The sequence below is a fragment of the Pomacea canaliculata genome, linkage group LG3, assembly GCF_003073045.1.
Source record: "Pomacea canaliculata isolate SZHN2017 linkage group LG3, ASM307304v1, whole genome shotgun sequence".
Taxonomy (NCBI): domain Eukaryota; kingdom Metazoa; phylum Mollusca; class Gastropoda; order Architaenioglossa; family Ampullariidae; genus Pomacea; species Pomacea canaliculata.
The window spans coordinates 16,562,471-16,581,064 of record NC_037592.1 but is presented as its reverse complement, the minus strand read 5'-3'; the positions used below and the strand labels follow the sequence as shown (position 1 = coordinate 16,581,064).

General features: G+C 38.9%; 1 protein-coding gene across 1 annotated transcript in view; it reads right to left on the bottom strand.

Moving 5' to 3' along the window:
- LOC112558980 overlaps positions 1-18,594 on the bottom strand; it is a 188,172-nt gene that overhangs the window by 113,977 nt on the left and 55,601 nt on the right. The window contains exons 59-78 of the mRNA XM_025229763.1: positions 18,059-18,193; positions 17,731-17,870; positions 17,071-17,176; positions 16,592-16,806; positions 15,536-15,721; positions 14,661-14,751; positions 13,860-13,997; positions 13,201-13,466; positions 12,419-12,650; positions 12,182-12,304; positions 11,047-11,174; positions 10,714-10,846; positions 10,019-10,171; positions 9,177-9,335; positions 8,027-8,151; positions 7,602-7,692; positions 6,305-6,445; positions 5,497-5,747; positions 4,404-4,635; positions 102-4,189 (exon numbers count right to left, since the gene is read on the bottom strand). Of these exons, the coding sequence (XP_025085548.1) occupies positions 102-4,189; positions 4,404-4,635; positions 5,497-5,747; positions 6,305-6,445; positions 7,602-7,692; positions 8,027-8,151; positions 9,177-9,335; positions 10,019-10,171; positions 10,714-10,846; positions 11,047-11,174; positions 12,182-12,304; positions 12,419-12,650; positions 13,201-13,466; positions 13,860-13,997; positions 14,661-14,751; positions 15,536-15,721; positions 16,592-16,806; positions 17,071-17,176; positions 17,731-17,870; positions 18,059-18,193 (7,133 nt within the window). The remainder of the gene's footprint in view (positions 1-101; positions 4,190-4,403; positions 4,636-5,496; positions 5,748-6,304; positions 6,446-7,601; positions 7,693-8,026; positions 8,152-9,176; positions 9,336-10,018; positions 10,172-10,713; positions 10,847-11,046; positions 11,175-12,181; positions 12,305-12,418; positions 12,651-13,200; positions 13,467-13,859; positions 13,998-14,660; positions 14,752-15,535; positions 15,722-16,591; positions 16,807-17,070; positions 17,177-17,730; positions 17,871-18,058; positions 18,194-18,594) is intronic.

Here is an 18,594-nt window from a genome sequence, read left to right as displayed (position 1 = left end):
GTTCATATGTACAGTTTTACATTGTATGATGTTAATTATATTGCTACTATTAACATGGAAATTCCATTTCTCTAAGCAAAAAAAAGCCTTAAGCTACTTACTGTTTGCACTGTTTTATTGCTTTCTACCAGAAGCGAGAATTGTTTGATGGAACTTCCAAACATGTAGTACCAGAACTTGAAGCAAGCGCCTTGATCTCCAGCTGTTAAGATTGGGCTTAGTAGACGACCAGTAATGTTTCTACCATTAGGTGATGAATCAATATAAGCAAAGTGCCCCTGGCCAGTACTATATGTGTGGTCAGCAGTGGGGCATGTTCCTGAAAATGACATTCTGCCAACATCAACATCCCAGTCTAACTGATCATTAAAGTCTTGCTGCCAGTTACAGATGTCTGACTCAAAATCACAGTCTATGGAGGTAGGTGGATATGTCACTGGTGATGTTAAAACACTTGAAGGAGTTGTAGGTTGGGTCATGCCAAAACATCGATAAGATGATACTGATATGTCATCAATGGCAATATCTCCTGTAGTGTTGCCTCCATAAACACCTTCAAAGATGATCTCGTATGAGTTGTTTGTCAGTATAGGAGCTCTGCCATTGTTCCACATGTTGCCCTGGTTGTCGCTTAGAGACCAGATGAGAGTCAAGTTATGAGTGGATGCAGACCGTGTGTAGACATTCAAGGTGCCTATTCCCACCCCATACATGTGGTAATAGAAGAAAAGACATCCCCCTGTTGGATTTCTAGGAGGCGGCAGAGTCTGGCTCACTAGCCACGCTTTCTGCCCTGCTGTGAGGTTGGCACCAGAAGTTTCCAGGTACATGTAGTGCCCAGCTGATGTGTGGCGTGTGTGGTCAGTAGATGGACCCAATGTGCGACTTGATGATTCCCCACTGCCTCTCTGCCAGTCAAAGTCATCACCAGTAAGTACATTAGAGTAAGAACACATATCAGCTTCAAAACTGCAGCTACCTAATGGACAATCTCCAGTGTTGAAGCTGATGTCATCAACAGCAATGTTTTCTTGTTGACCACCAGTGCTGATGCCTTGCAATAGGATCCTGAACTGCTGATTTCTCAGATAGGGGACAGTAACTGCAGCATGCTTCCACTGGTCTCCTTGGTCTCCCTGTGTGCTCCACAAATACTGAGGTGGGGAAGTTCCATTTATAGTGACAGATATATTCAGTGACCCTGTATGTTGTCCATGCATGTAATACCAGAACTGTACACAAAATAATGAAACACTGTTAAGTAATGTGCTGGCAAGGAATGCCTGGTCACCTGATTTACTTCCATGTAGAAACAAAAAGTGGCCTGAGTCTGAACCAAATGTGTGATCTAGTCTTGGTCCTGTTCCCATGGCTGTGGAACCATTGGTGCCCAGAGTCCAGTTGATATTACCCTTGCTGCTCTGTGTCCACGAACATGTGTCCTCTTCAAAGTCACAAGATGCTGTAGGAGGACAAGGTCCCCTCAATTCTGAGATGTCATCTATTGCAATGTCTCCAAGGTAACCACCTGAAGAAGCCTGGAAGAAGAGGGAGTACTCTACAGTGGAAATGATAGTGCGATGGGCCTGTCTCCACTGGTCACCCTGAGGTCCACGCTTAGACCACAATGTCTGCACACTATGTGGCATCAATAAACTGAGTGTAAGATTACCTACAGTTGACCCAAACATGTAATACCAGAAAGTCAGACAGTAACCTGCAGAATCAGTAGGTGGAAGCCACGGAGTTTGTAGGACTGCTGAATCACCTGGTCTTGTTGGTGGTGATGTTTCAATGTATGCATAGTAACCTGCACCTGTTGCATGATCACCAGATGGGCCAGTGTGTGCAGTTGGTGTTGAGCCCTGGCGCCTTAACCAGTCCATCTGGTCATTAGTGCTCTGGTTCCAGGTGCAGAATCCTGTCTCAAATGTGCAGCTGACAGTTGGGGGTAGCTGTCTTGGATTGCAGTAGGTAAAGGTAATATCATCTATTGCCACATCAGCATAGTTGTTGACAGGAGCTCCAAGGATGGGCATTACATGGAACTCAAGATGGGAGCCTGCTGGCAGACCACCTAATCTGCCTATGTACACATTTAGGGACTGCCAGTCTAGCTCAACATTAGAAGGCAAAATATATATGGGTCTAAATGAATCATTAACAGTTATTCCCACTAGGAAGGAACCAAACTGATGACTTGAAACGTAGTAGAAGACGGTTATAATGCAGTTAGTAGAAAGTGCTGGCAATGGAGGGCTTTGCAGTCTGGCCACTTGTTGAAACACTCCTCTGTCACCCTCCACGTAAGCATAGTGACCCTGTCTATTTCCCAGAGTGTGATCTGAAGCTGGGCCCACCACCCCCATCAAAGCTGGGTTGCTCAGTGTCCAGTTGTAGCGCCCAACACTTAAATCTTTGTAGCCACACAGTCCTGCCTCAAAATTGCAGACGCCACATGTCAACTCATCAGAGCCATCTGAACAATCCTTGGAGAAGTCACAGTAACGAGACTGGTCTATGCAGTCACCATTTGCACACTGGTACTGGCTCATTGCACACACTCTGGGGGTTGTGTCAGTTACAGTGTAACCAGCTGTAGGAAGAGTATTTTGTGAAAATCTACAGCTTGCTGACAACACAATGTCATCCACAGCTAAGTCACTATAATAGCTAGGGCCAATAACACCTTCAACTATAAGAGAAAATGGTTGAGCAGAAACAAGAAGTCGTGAAGCTCGCACCCACACAGGACCAAGGTCACCTGAGCGATGAATCAAAGTGCTAGGGTAACCATTGGATGATGTTTGCATGTAGACATTAAAGTCACCCATAGTTCTACCATTCATGTTGTAGTAGACAACAAGATAGCAGTTGTCACTGGCTGTAGTAGGCTGGATTACTGGACTAAGTAGTCTTGCCTTTTGACCAGGGCGACGTGGTGCAGAAGACTCTGTGTAAACATAATGTCCTGTCACAAGACCTGTAGTGTGGTCACGGAAGGGACCTGTGTCTGGAGTTGGGGTCTGACCATTCATGATTACCCAGTCAAAATCATCTGTGACATCCTGAGCCCAGTCACAGAGTGAGTGCTCAAAGTCACACATGTGGGTAGCCGTACAGGTGGCTTCATCACTATTATCCTGCTGACCACAGTCCTTCTCCCCATCACACACTTGATCCTTGTTAATACACGATCCCATCTGGCACTGAAAGGAACCAGGAGGGCAATATGCTTGTGGGGGTGGGTATCCACAGTTAAGGAGCTGAACATCATCTATGACAAGGCTGCCATATGACAAAAATCTCTTGGCTTCTATGTATATCTGGAAGTCTCCATTAAAAGCACCTATGTCTGCCACAGCAAGTAGCCACTGGTTAGTAACAGAGCTGGTACGGAGCTGCCAGACAATGGTTTTGGTGTCTCCAGTCATGACAGAGACCTGAAGCTGACCAGCACCAGCACTACCAATGATGAAGTAGTAGAAATTCAGCTGGCAGACTGGAGAAGACTGATGAAGTACAGGACTTGCTAATGTGGCCAAAGAGTTGAAAGTTCCTTGGCTTGTGTCTACATACAGCAGGTATCCATTGCTTTTGTTGTAAGAATGGTCAAATGGAATGGGAAGACTCTTTGTTGATGTAGCATTACTGGTACGTAGGTAGCTAAAAGAACCTTGACTTATGTCAATGTATCCACAAAGATCTGCATCAAAAGTACAGTTTCCACACTGAATCTCATCGCTGCCATCAGAACAGTCCTTCACAAAGTTGCACACTTTATCACTAGTCACAGTCTGCTGATTTTTGCAGGTAAATGTTGATGGCTGACTAGAAGAGCAGTCTCCATCTTTCAGATTGATATCATCAATGGCTATGTCACCAAGGTAGGAACTGCCAACCACTCCCTCAAAGACGAGCATAAATTCTTCTTGGTTGTCTTTAACGGGGACTGAGGCTTTCTGCCACTGAGCTCCCTGGTCTCCACTCAGTGTCCAGAGATGAATAAGTCCTGACGTTCCAGTGACTAGGTTCTTGTACACAGAAAGAGCACCGATGCCAGCACCATGCATGCTGTACCAAAAGGTGAGGCACTGGGGATGTGAACTGTTGTTCAGAATCTCTGAGTGCAGTCGAGCTTTGTCTCCTGGTTTCCTTGGCTGAGATGCCTCTATGTACATGTAGTGACCTGTGCATTAAATTTTACATTAAACTTTTCTATTCTTTAATGGCATTTATGTTCAGAGTGTAGCTTATTCTCTCTCACACATGCATGCACAGACACACACATCAGTACACATAAGTATACGCGAAAAGGTGACCCTGATAAATCCAACAAATATATTGCACACAATTATTGTATGTCCATCGATACTTACTGCCTTTACATTGTTAAAGCTAACCTTTAATGTTCTGCAGAGTGTGGTCACTTGTAGGGCCAGTATTTGCAGTGATGGTGGAGCCCTGAGAGCGAATCCAGTCAAAGTTATCATCAGTGTTGTCGTTGCTCCATGCACACTGTCCCTGTTCAAAGTCACATGAGGCTGGCGGTGGACAGAGTCCATTGAGCAGCTGTATGTCGTCAATGGCTATATCACTTAATGAAGTGCTGCCTCGAACAGCTTGAAATGCTACCTGTAGCAATAAGAGGTGTGAACTCTTCCATGAATGCAAATTATTGCAGTATGCATCACTAAAGAAATGGATAAGTGATTTTATACCATAATACCTCTCCCACATTATTAGTCAACTGAAAACGATAACTTTTTTGTTACATTTTTGCCATATCATTGTTGAAAATTGTACCCTTTATTTTCACAAATTGTCTACATCATTCAACACACATATATTCATGTGCTTAATGTCCAGATTCTTCTGGAACAATCTTTTGGTTGCAGTTATTGGTGCAGATATATTGTACATCTTTATCAAACTGTTTCCCACTTTCCCCATTTCTAAACCTTCTACTCCCCTCATAAACTCATTGGAGTGATAGACATCAAACACCAAATTAAACTCTCATTTGCTAATGAACTTCAATACGTTTTGTGTCCAATGTTTTGCCTAGATGCAAAATCTCAGCAAGCTTGATGGCAGTCTAAGGTAAAGCATAATGGCACAGCAGCTACTAATATGATTAGAACCACTAGTCTGGGTTTAGAGACTTTGTAATCAGACTGATCCATTTCACAGTGTACTTATGTAGAGGAGCTGGCCAATTTGCTGGCTATTTCCTGCTTCTGTCTGAGTGTGTGGGAGAAAGTTGGCTGACACACAAATAATCCCACCATTTAGTTACACTTATATCTAACACATCTGAAAACAAGAGCTAAGAATAATCAGAGTTGTGTAAGTTTTATTAGTTTATGTCTGGGGGACCAACTAAATATACACATATTATTGTATGCAGTTATTTACTCTGCTTCCTGAAAACCTAGATAACAAAACATGCAGAGAGTAAGAAGTTTCCTCAATAATGCTGCACTTGATGTTTACCTGGTACTGAAAGTTAGAGTTGATGGAGACCTGCGCTGCATGCCACACATCACCCTGATCTGAAAAGCGGCGCCAGAGGATGGTGTTTACAGTCTCTGCTCTGATGGACACCATGAGTGTTCCCATACCTGTTCCACTCATGTGGTAGTAAAAGTGCAGGCACTTTCCTGTTGTGGCAGGCTGGACAGGACTCAACAGGCTCGCAGTCTCATCAGGATTTGCACCAGATGCTTCTGTATACATGTAGTATCCTTGAAGGCAAGGGCAGAAAACATGCAGAATGTAGTGCCAATAAATTATAAAGATGATTGGTTGCATACAAAACTATTGGTATAGGCAGTTCTGCATGCTTAACACACTAGGCCCTGTTTCCAACCATATTTGGCCTTTGTTGCTGAACATCAATACAATAGTGGTCAAAATTATACAGTAAAGCACCTGTGTCCAGTGAGTTAATTAATGATAGTATTTGGAGAAAAGAAAGCAAATAAAGGGAATGAAGTGAGAGAGAAAACATTTCTTTGGCAACAATTGTCCTCACACATTACATTGCAACACTTGAAATGCTTTATGCTGTTGTGAGGATAATCTCACATGACAAATTTCTAGAGACAAAGATGAAAACTGCACAAATCTAGCTTTCAACTACCTTCCATTCATGGTGCCACAGGTGTGATCTGTTACACCAGGATAACACTTATAATTGAAATTTATGATGTTATTGTTATAACACACATATAAGGAGCACATCACTTTATATACTTCCATATAGAGGAACACTGCACAAACCTAGCCTGAGCTTGCTTACCACTCATTGTGCCATAGGTATGATCTGTGGCTGGCCCTGTTCCTGTGCTTGGTGTGTGACCCCTTTGTCTAGTCCAGTCATAACTACCACTTGCTTCTTGAATGTACCCACAGATGTCTTCCGACTCAAAATCACATGTCACTGAAGAAGTGAATGCATTTTCAAGTTACCCATGCATGTTGTCTTAACGCAATTTTTTTCTAATTGTTTTCCACTTTACAGTCAAGAAAGTATCACTGAAAATGAAATAAAAATAAAAGGAAACGAAAAAATTAGTAGAACACTGATTTCTCACACAGAATGTCCTATTTAGTTATTTGTCCATGTCATGCACAGTTGTCACTAAATTCAGTTTTCAGGACATTCTTTCAAAAGCAACAAAACAACTGCCTTTTGGGTGCCTAGGTAATATTCATCCTCGATTTGGAGAGGACAATATGGGCTGGTCCTGAGAATCCTTTGCATGCAGATTCTACACAAGTTAATTCCACTGGTAGGACATTGGTAACTAGGACATAGGCTCAAACTTCCTGCTCTGAAGATGTGTGGAGTGGGAAGTAGAGTCGCAACTGAAGAAAGCGGGGAAATGGACACCAAAATAGGTTCTAAAGGGATGCTATGAGTGATTCAACACAAAGAAAGAAGTACAATTAGGTTAAGGAAACACTGAAGGCAAGAGGAAAAAATTTGGATGATGCAATGTTTTATTTCTTGAAATTCATTTGTAAGCATGTGGCATTTATACCTGGGGTCCATAAGGACTCCGCCAGTGGTTAATGATAGAATTTTTAATTCGAGCTATTATGTTTTGCAGATATTTGAAAATTCATTCCATCCATGATGAATCCACCACTAAAGTGTAAAAGTCAAAAATTTCAAAGTGTTGAAATAAATAGTTCATGTTTTATAAATAGCAAAAATTTCAGTTGGCCATTAGAAGGTTAATGAATACACTGGTCACTATGAATCTGAGAATGTTCTTTTAACCCTTCGTTACTCCCTGTGGTAGTACAGTCCTTCCCTTCTTAAACATATAACATGTCTCAAGGTTGGGTCTGAGATGGACTGGTCTATGTTAGTCAAATAGTAGCCAAAGACCATACAGTTATACAGTCTTCTATAAAGTTTAGTACAATCTTTGACTGAAAAGCTTAAAAAAACAAAAGGGAATGAACAAAATTTGCATTATTATTTTCAACTTCAGGAATGTTTTCTGATACTCTGTTTATGATCTAATGTCATTAGAAGCTATACATAACCCCATTTAAGAGGTATATCAGAAAGCAAGAAAATGCACCTGATCTAGGACAGTTGCCATCATTGAAGAATATATCATCCAGTGCTATATCACCTTGGTAACCCCCAGTAAGCACACCTTCAAAGACGATCTGAAATAGCACACTCATAATTACAAATATATTTGCATATATGAACTAATAAAAGTACACTTCAAATCCTTAAATGTCTATTAAATATATCATACTTCTTCAATGATAGAAACCACACAGATATTTACATTTTAAAATTTAACTATGTCTTATGTGTACTGATAGATGCGAAGTCACAATCCCATAAACTGCTCCTATATATACATACTCGTGTAGACATTTGCATTCACTTATGGAAATGTACAAAAATATCAGCTGGATTATCCAAATCTTCTCCACACCCTCTTTTAACACACTTTGAGAGAAAAGGCAAAAAAGAAAATCCAAAAGTTACCTGCACAAGAGTTGGCTGACTCTGAGGAGGGGACATAGCTTGAGGTGTGAGGAACAAAGTTGCACTGATCCACTTGTCTCCTTGTTCACCTGATCTTGTCCAGATGGCGCTTCCCAGGTTCTGGCCTGTACAGAATGAGACCAAATAGGGATGGCAGGATGGGAAGTGAGTAAATATTTTCTTCCTCTATTTCCACCCTTTTCTGAAATACATTCCTGTATTTATAGATATATACACACACATAGATGAAGGAATAGATTTAAATATAAAAAAGAAAAAGAACATTTGTATGGTTAAACAGTGTTCTCCCCTTGTCATACAAATATCTGTAAAAAATCTGAAATTCATTAAAAAGCAGGGCTGTGTGTGAGCCAGGGCCTCTAGTGTACCTAATGAGGCCATAGCTAAAGTCTTCAACTATGCAAGAAAGTGCCAAAATAATTCTATATGATGCAGTTGTTACATCCTATAAATAGAATGTAGTGAGCTACAGTAAAAACAACCAAATTTCATCAAATTTGCACCAGGAGTCCAATTCCTACCAAAATTGACAGAATATTCTGTTGGTTATTGACTGGTTGGGACTATTTTTTCCATTCATGTTTATTTTCCTCCACTCTAAGATGCTACCAGTGGCTCCTACTACACAGAACAAACATAGGCAAGACTGTAATTTGAGACAGCACCAAGGACAGAAGAAAGAAAGGTTGGAGGGGAGCTGCAATGTGACAGTCACAGAAATGAAAGGATGGCAGTTACAATCACAAAGAGCGGAAGAGATGGCAATGAGTGACAGTCACAAAAAGGGGAGGTATGGCTGAGCAAGTCAGCAAGCTAGTTGTATCACATCAGTTTTTATTCCCTCATTTACGCAATGCATAGTGAGCGCGTTGCTGGATATAAATTGTTGAATAAGAAAACGAATATTAAGAGTCCTAGTGCTTTAATATGATCTGCAACTTCTTTATTTGAGTCAAGCTCATTCCTGCATGGCCTAGGTCAAATTAAAAGCTGACAATAAAATCACAGATGGAAGAGTTTGCCACACAAATTACTCATGTGATATACCCTGTACCATTCATTTTTCTAAATTCTTGGACCTCTGCAATAGGAAAAATGTAGATATGTAAGACAGCAGGAAACTCTGTACCTTGCTGAGCATAAACATTAAGAGTTCCAATTTTGGTGCCATACATGTGGAACCAGAAGTGAATGCATGTACCAACATCACTTATGGTCATACTCTGGCTGATGATGCGGGCGGTGGAATTTGCCGGCTGGTTGGAAGCTTCAGTGTATATATAGTAACCTGCACATAAACACACAATTAAGTGACAAGAAGATATCTGCACACATATATTCATACAGTCATACTAAGAAGTATGTTTGCATGTAAATGAAAGCAAGTGCATGAACACATAACCTAGAAGTGTCGTGAATACTGATGTCCTTTGGTAAAGAAGAAAAAGAATTCATTTATTGGCCAAGTGACATTGAAGACCATCTGGTGATGGCCACCAATCACAAATACCCGCACTCACAAATGCCATGCATACTATTGTATGCATATACACCCAAGAAATTAAAGTCTAAAGAACATGAAATTTCTTCTCCTTGCGCCCACACGTAGCATGCACTCCTTTCAAATACACATGCAAATATATGCACAAACTACTGATTGAAAGTGAGTAGAACAGACTAATGTAAAGTGGATGAGAATTACCAGTGATATATGAACCAGGGGGGAAATGGGGACAGTCATCCCCCCAAAAAAGAAACTAACTGGCAAGAATGTGAACTTTATTCATTGTCAGCATGGAGTGTGCTTCCTCCCCCACCCCCAAAGCAGAGCATCTTCCTACACCAATGTGATGCCTGATACTTCTGGCCTCTAGAAAGTTAAAGATCAGAAGATGATAAGTGCAAGGGAAAGCTGTAGTATGAATAAACTGGTACTTTCTGTTTAAAGTATTCCTAATATTGTGTCCCTACCATCTGAGTTTTGCTGTGTGTGATCATAGCTAGGTAATGTTAAGAGTGTTGTTGTTGCACCATGGTGCAGGGTCCAGTTTAAGTAGTCCGTGGTGTCCTGCGTCCATGTGCAAATGTTGGCTTGATCAAAGGTGCAGTCGTACTTTGTTGGAGCTGCAAATCAAGCAAGAGAAACAGTGGACCTGTTTATGGAGAAGCAATCTTCTGTTAACACTCTGCACAGAGGTAACTGAGGAAAAGATGGTTTTTAGTGTCAAAGGAAGCAGTAAGCTTACATGACATTTACTAGAAGTGACAACTGGCATTGAAGTAATAAGGACAATTATTTTCATAAGCACATAACACCCTGGCAGGTTGTTGCCTGTAGATTAGGCACTTTTTGTATATTAATAACCCCTATATTGATGAATACCCAGATTATGCAATGGATCAAGTGATCTGTAGGGTCAGTAGGCCAATCAGGCTTCAAAGGAGAAGTTCCATGTTATCAAAATGGGGGTGTTGTGTGAGAGGTGAGTCAAAGAAAAGGCTAAGTCTAAATTGTGGTCACCTGATTTCTGTAGGAATACAGTCTTTGATACAATACAGGGGTTATCAATATATGAAAAGTACCTAATCTCTTGGTAACAAGGTGTCAAGGTTATTTTGATATACACACTATTAAATGAAGAAAAAAAAAACAATTAGGTGCTCACGATAGGTTGTTTCTGAAATTCCAGGAGTGTCAGTGGCAGAAGGTGGACCAGTACAGTTTCCTTGTCTCACTGACACATCATCAATAGCAATATCTCCTCTGATTCCATTACCTACCGTGCCTTCAAACTTCAGCTGAAAGGTCAAGCACAATCAAGAAAACATCAAAATTATTAAAATGTTGGTTTTGTTATTCATCCTATCAGTGGAAATTTTTCTTGGAAATACAGGTTATTGCATAGAAGTAGTTATAGAAGTCCTCACCCAAGTTGACACAAAAAAACATGCTTCTCTCATTCTTCTATGCATATATTTATATAAATGCTACAATATACCCAGCAGTATAAGTTACAGCCTGTAGAGATCTCCCAGTAGTGCCAAAAATTGCCCTGGTCTCCTGTGATGTTTACAAGATTCACAGTCTGTTCAGGTTGCACCAGATGCACATGCAGGGTACCCTCATCTGTTGACAGAGAAATTTATGTGAAAATAGCTGAACTAGTGCAATGTCAACAAGTCACAGATAGCAGCATGATTTTTAAACATTCTTCTGAGTTTACTGTATACCAATTAATATGACAGAGAGAACAACAATACTGTTTACAATACACAATCAAAATTCCACATCAAATCCATGCAAATAGGTAAAAAAACAAAACAACTATCAACTAATGTTTGAACATGATTAAACAAAATGTTTTACTTCAGAAATTCAATGACTGGAAAAAGCAGTAAAGGGAGTAGGAAGAAAATTAGGGCTACACAACAATTCTGACAAATTCTTAATTGCACTGAACATAGACAATTAGAAAAAAAAAAATTTACTTTGTGTATAAACAAAATAAACTGCAAACTGCATTTTAAATTATGAGCTTGATGGGGTGGGAAAGTGATGGAGGAATCTTAGTGCAATAGTGTATTTACTGACTGCCAGTTTCTTGTACCTTGCTGTGCAGAATCAGTCATATATTGCCACATGAAGACTGTTGTGAAGCAGCTTTCATTTTTAAGAATGACAATCATTAATGCTAAAATCTGCATCCATCTATAACTCATTGTCACATCATAAATTTAGGCAATATCATCCTCAAGACTTCAATTTCTTAAAAGAAATAATGACGGATTTTTTTGTATGATGAAAAAAAAACTGGACCTTCTGGCATCACCAACCAATCCTTTTTCAATGTATGATTATTTAAAAAAATTGATGAGATCACTTTCAAAATATGGCAAAGGTTCCCCAAATCTTTGCCTCTGCGTTAAGGTGTTTGCTGGTCAGATATGGTTTGTGTTGGAAACCAATATGTTTGGACCAAGGAGAAGTTTGCTGGTCAGAGGTTCCACTGTATATCAAAACTCCATCATTGTACGACTATGATGAACAATAAGTAGGAACCGGCTGAAGTCTCTTTAGCTGCACATGCTACATGAAAAAAATATGAAGCCTGACATCATTGACAAGGTACTTACTTTGGCCATACATGTGATACCAGAAGCTGATGCAAATCAAAGGGCTTGGAGGGATGGGAGAACTGTACAATTGTGCACGTTGCCCTAGATTGTCATAGCTTGTTTCCATGTACATGTAAAAACCTGCAAGAAGATTGCAAGCAGTGACACTAAGTTAAGGAAAACCTTCTAAGACATTTGTTAAAGAAGTTTACAAAATAAGAATGGAAAACAGAAAACAACGACCCTTTTTCCAACCTGCATCAGAGTCAGACGTATGGTCAACTGCCGGACCAGTGCCAGCAACAACAGTCCTGCCTGTTGAACGAAGCCAGTCAAAGTCATCCAAGCCCTGAACATTGATGTAGCCACAGGTATCAATCTCGAAGTTACAGGTGCCAGGTGGAAGGCAGTTACCTTCTTGTACATTTACATCATCAATGGCGATGCACCCTGCATCACCTTGTCCAACAATGCCTTCAAACATGATCTGAAATGTTTGATTTTGAAAATAATTTTGTGTGATATTACCTCCAAAGTGAGGATTCTTTATAATGGAACTGAATTAAAGCTCTTCCCAAGTGCTTAAATAACCATACCTGTAAAAGTACATAAAAAGTTAAGAGAATACAGAGGTAAAGAAGAGTTTTACTGATTCAAGTGTATTTTTAAATCGTTGATAACTGCGCACGTATGTGTAAAGTTTAGTCTTTGAAAGCAACTACTCAGGGAAGGAGGTAAAAGACATCAGCACTATTCTTACCTTAACAGAACTCTTACTACACGCTCTAAGGGACTTGATAATGACAGTGAAGATGTGTGGATGTAAGCAAAAAACACTGTAGGATGGTGGACAAATCGCAAATTTATTGATATACCTTTTGATATTTCAGATTTGAATATAAAAGCTAGTTATTTTTGAGAAACATGGTAAATAAAAGAAGAATTACTGTGAGAGGCAAATAACAGATGCTAAAATAAAGAGGACAAAAAAGTAAAATACACCATTTTTAGAAGTGTGATCATAAAATGAGCTTTACCTGCCATGGAGCAGACTGTTGTTGCAAAGTGATGGAAGCCTGAATCCAGTTCTGATATTGGCCTTGCTGCTGACTAAATGCAGGTGATAATGGACGAATTCCGTTTGAAATAATATATGCATTAAGTTGACCAACATTATTGCCAGACAAGAAGTACCAAAAAGTTAAACACTGGCTGACTGCAGATGGCTGATTAGCAGAACTAGTGATGATGGCACGGTCACCTGGATGATGTGGGGTTGAAGTGTTGATGCACGCAAAGAAGCCTAAAGAGAAGGCAACTGATGATAATCAACCCAAAAAATTCTCTGTGAAAAATTATGCAAACATTTGTCTTCACATAAAGAAAATATCTTCTTTGATTTAAAAATAACCATTTAATAATGTCTCCAGACATGTATGCTGCAATGAACTAGGACAAATATCTGTGTCAAGAAAGTGAGACCAGTTTCAGGACATAGCTTAGGATATTTTATCTCAAAAAACTCCCAAAACATTCAGCAGGTAAATCAGGTCTGACCATGAGTACCATCAAAAATCTAATATGCTATTCTCATTTCTATAATATCATCTGCTCTAATTAATAATCTGAGATTTTGACTGGACACACAACAGAAAATCAAAATACTTAAGTTCCTTTTCCATAAACAAGAACTAACCATTCCCATTGCCTGTGGTATGATCTGTGAATGGACATGTCCCACCAGATGAAGTGATGTTTGCTTGACGAATCCAGTCAAACTGATCATCTGTGTTCTGGGTGTAGTCACAGAAATCTATCTCAAAGTCACAATCTGCTGCAAATAATGATTAAGGTTCTATAAGGTTCAGTTTTCAAAATATTATAACACTACTGATCACCTAAAGACTTCAGCATTTGTAAATTTGTCTATCTAGTCTATGTCTGCAAAAACAACTGGAATGTTGATGATGAATATTTGTGATGAACATCTCCCCAAAAGAAGGAACTTGTGGTATTTATAAAAATCTACACACATACACACCTTCCTAACAGGTAAAACTCTTTCTATATGATTCGCTTCTGCAGCAGCAAATGTCTTCATAGTTACAGTGTTTCACACATGGTAATGCGAACTGGGTAGTGTCACAAAACACATCACACTGTGATGAATATTTAAGGAAAGAAACTGTTGGCTTTTCTAAAAATTGTTTTACTATAAATTATTTACCTTAAGGAGCTAAGATAGTCAACCAATAAGGTATTTTGTTATATTTTAAAGTAGGCAGTGAGTCAGTTGGTCAAGAGTCATGTTGGAGGCAGTTGTCAATTACTCAATCTGACAACGGCCAATAATAACAATATAAAAGTAATATATATTCTAATAAAGTATTTGTTTTGCACTTTCTGTTTGTATACATTGCGTAAATAATTTTGTTAAATATAAATCTCATAGCCTGCTTTTCGTCATCACTGAATAAGATAAAAGGAGTCATCATACACAAATGAGGACAAGGGCCATCCATGAGTGAGACATCATCTATGGCAATATCACCCAGGTAGCTTACACCCACTGTTCCTTCAAAGACAATCTGTAAAAGATAGTGTATTCAACACATATACTGACATATACAGATACAGAATTTTTTCATTTGTAACAATGGTTCAATCATTTTTACGTCTGAATAATTTTGTTTTTGTTTTGTGCCTTCAAAATGAAAGTAATTTTAGCATTATGATCAAGAAAAGAGTGTGGATAGCTGAGTGGTTAGTGCATGAACCCAGAGTCAGGCCAGTTTACTATCCATGTGGCACAGGGAACTTTTCCTAGTCAACTCAGCTGTTGGGAATAGGTACCTGATTCCACAGAGAGCTGGGGAAAGGTAAAGAAGCAAGTAAAAAGGTGGCCCCAAGAAAAGTGTAATCTCTAGCACCCCACTCTCAAATAGGTTAGGGGATGACCTTTGCCATTTTACGGGAAAGAAAAAGTGAAAGATAAAAAATAAAACTCTAGAACAAAGCATACACAGTACAAAAACATATTTCTCACTGACTGCATTATTTTGATTTATCCCCAGTAGACTTTTGGAAGGGTTGTGTGATTGCTTGAAATGGTTGTTAATTTTGTAGTTTCAAGTGTGTAATATTAAGACACCAAGTGTGAGCATACTATTGTTTCTTGCTAACTAGGATTAAAAAAAATGCCACCGTAAGCTCATTTAAATTTTTTTGCCAATGAAAAATGAGATTATACTATTGTCATCAAATCTGTCTTGAGTAAAAATGTCCCTACCAGATAAGTAACATGCTCATGCACTGATGTCATATATATATATACTGACAGATTTGCATGATTATCGTCTCTTAGAATGCCACCTTGAAAGCCTGATGACTGATGATGAGACGCATGCCTTGTCGCCAGACATTGTCCTGTGTGTTTGACTGACTCCATAATAGTGTACGATTTGACTCTTGCTGCAGGAAGATTTTGAGTGTTTCCACATGAGCACCATATATATGATACCAGAAAATTAGACACATTCCCAGAGGACCTGTTGGTGGCTGCACAAAAAGCAAGCTGTGCATTGGTTATTTTGAAAGTCATCTCTAATACACATGACATTATCGCAATATATGTAAAAAAACAAAAAACAAAGTTGACCTGGATTTTATAAAAAGAGTGACAGACTTTTTCATCAATATACTGATATGAAAGTTTTCATATTTCTCAGATCATTTGTCCCGGCAAAAATCTTTCATTTTTATATTGCACACGGCAAAACACACAAACTTAGCATACATCTGATTTTTATGAGATGTACTCTTACATGCTTAATTTCATTCATCTGTTTTACTCTCCACAATTCACTGCATGTGTATGCATATGTATATGCATGTGTGTGTGGTTTCACATATTTGCATGTGTGTGTGCGCGTGAGAAAGTGAGTTACATGACCATGCTGGAGTACAGGCAGTCCTCAGATTATGCCAGCCCCGAGTTACGATGTTTAGTGATTACGACACATCTACATCTCCCATTTACTGTATAAAGCCTTGTATTGACTTAAGTGGTTTTGTGTCGTAAGCATCTTAACGCGAACTTGTGTTTGGTGTGTGCAGTGGAAGAATCAAACATATTTTATATGTGTTTTTTGATAATTACCGTCTTAGGATAGATGTTAGGCTAGGATAAGTGTGTACAGTATGTTATTTACGAACAGTATGTATGGATGTTTTTACACATAGCAAAATTCGGTTTACGACGCTACATAGGAATGGAGCAACGTCGTAAGTCGAGGACTGCCTGTATGGGCATTTATGCATGTTAATTCGAAAAATATGTTGACAACAGGATATATAATAACATGGAAAAAAATGCACACAAAAAATTGTAAAGGCATGTTTGATGACATAAAACATAGTGCTCTCTACCTGCAGACCTGATGAAAGGTCAGCTACATCACCAGGTTTCCGAGGTGGTGATGTCTCAATGTACACATAATATCCTGTACCAGAGGTGTGGTCACGATCAGGCCCAGTTCCTGCTGTTGGTGTACTCTGGTTACTCCAGATCCAGTCAAAGTCATCCATGTGGACTTGAAAGAAACCACACATTCCAAAGTCGAATGTGCAGTTAATGCTGAAATCTGCGAACAACTTTATGGTTAAAGTACTGCAAAAGTTGGAATTAGATGCAAAAGATGGTTGCAAATAAAAGATCAACATAAAATACAGTAGCTACCACTTCTGCTTTTATTATTATATGCTAGTGATCATTCTTGAACTAAAAAGTAATCAAATATTAATTCAAAACTTTCCTTCTGCTCTCACTGCGGTTCAAACCTAAGACAATAAGAGGAAGCTGCATAGCAAATGCAAAATCTTCACCTTGCACACCACCTACTATTTACCTGTGCCATTAAGAATGAGACCAGACTGGCAATCCTCAAAATTAATGTCGTCCACTGCCACATTAAATGAACCAAATCCAGGATATGGTAGTGAAGCAAATGTAATCTGCAAATTATAAATTCCTTGAATGTATATGAATAGATTGTAATGAAGTGTTCTGGCTATTGATGCCTATTGTCAATCTGAAGAGATGAAAAGTAGACTTTTTACATTTAAAGGGGTAAAGTTTTTCTCCTTTGTTGTCATTTGTAATGTAAAAATTTAAAGTATGTGAACCAGTTTTACTTGAGTTTCACACCCAAACAGGATTTACAACAATAAGAAAAGAGAAAAATAATTCCTGAATCAACTGAACTAAAGTTGTTGATTATTTAATATATTTTTTATCCTTTGGCAATCCTTTTGAAACAAAAAGCACACCTTTGTTTACTCAAATGTTGATGTCACCTACACTGTTCAAAACTGCCCGTGGATGTGCCACTAATATTTTAAATGGTTTAAAATGTCGTTGGCTTTTACTTCTGACCATCAGTAACTAAATGGTTCCAATGAACCTTTTACTCTATCATAGATCTTCTGCTGAAACATATCGTCACAAGACAATAACATCCACTTCCATTTTACAAGAAGCAGACACTGAGAAGAATGGAGGTACTGACCACAAAGGGAAAGTCTATCTGCCCTATGTCAACAGAATGCAAGTGCCAAGTGTTGCCAGCATTGCCTGTGTAGTGCCACAAACCAATACCAGTGTTTGTGTTGATATCCACTGCTTTCTGGAGAAGAATCATAAGGCTACCTGTAATCATAAAAAATATGTAATCATTGTAGACTGGATACAAATAAAAATGTTAGCAAAATAACAAATACTTAGCAGGTAAATAGTCATTTCTAATTAACCCCAAAACAAAGCACTCTGTAAAAATGTAACAATCAATTGCAGTCTCTCTTTCTCAATTTGTGTTTATTTTTTTCTATAACTCGTACCTGCACTATCACCAAACAAGTGATATTTAAAACTCATGTGACACGTGGTACCAGAAGCATTGAACACAGGAGACACCAGTCTTGCACGGTCCTGTGTCACACCCATAGTGGGCTGAACTAGCATGTACTGTCCACCTGCATGCAGGTTAAATATGACTTATGTTACAACAAAACAACTGCAGCACTAATAGCCATGAAAATGTCATACTATGTACATTTGCTACTTTTGTTGCCAACAATAGTTCCAGCATTATACTGTCTCACTTTGTTTCTGAACACAAATAGATTTATTCACATGTATATTTGCAAAGCACTGTTTCATTGAGATGACTCAACTGCCATATGTCACACTACCTGTCAGCTTTCTGTGTTTCACACATCTTTTAATTGTTGGAGAAAACTACCTCTTACTTTGTGGTCAGGTCAGATGCAATTCTTATTTCCTCCTCATCATCATCATTACCCCCTGTAATACTTTTGCTTTGTATGTTATGAACTATGCATGTTAAAAGCTGAGTTTATAAGAATAAATGCTA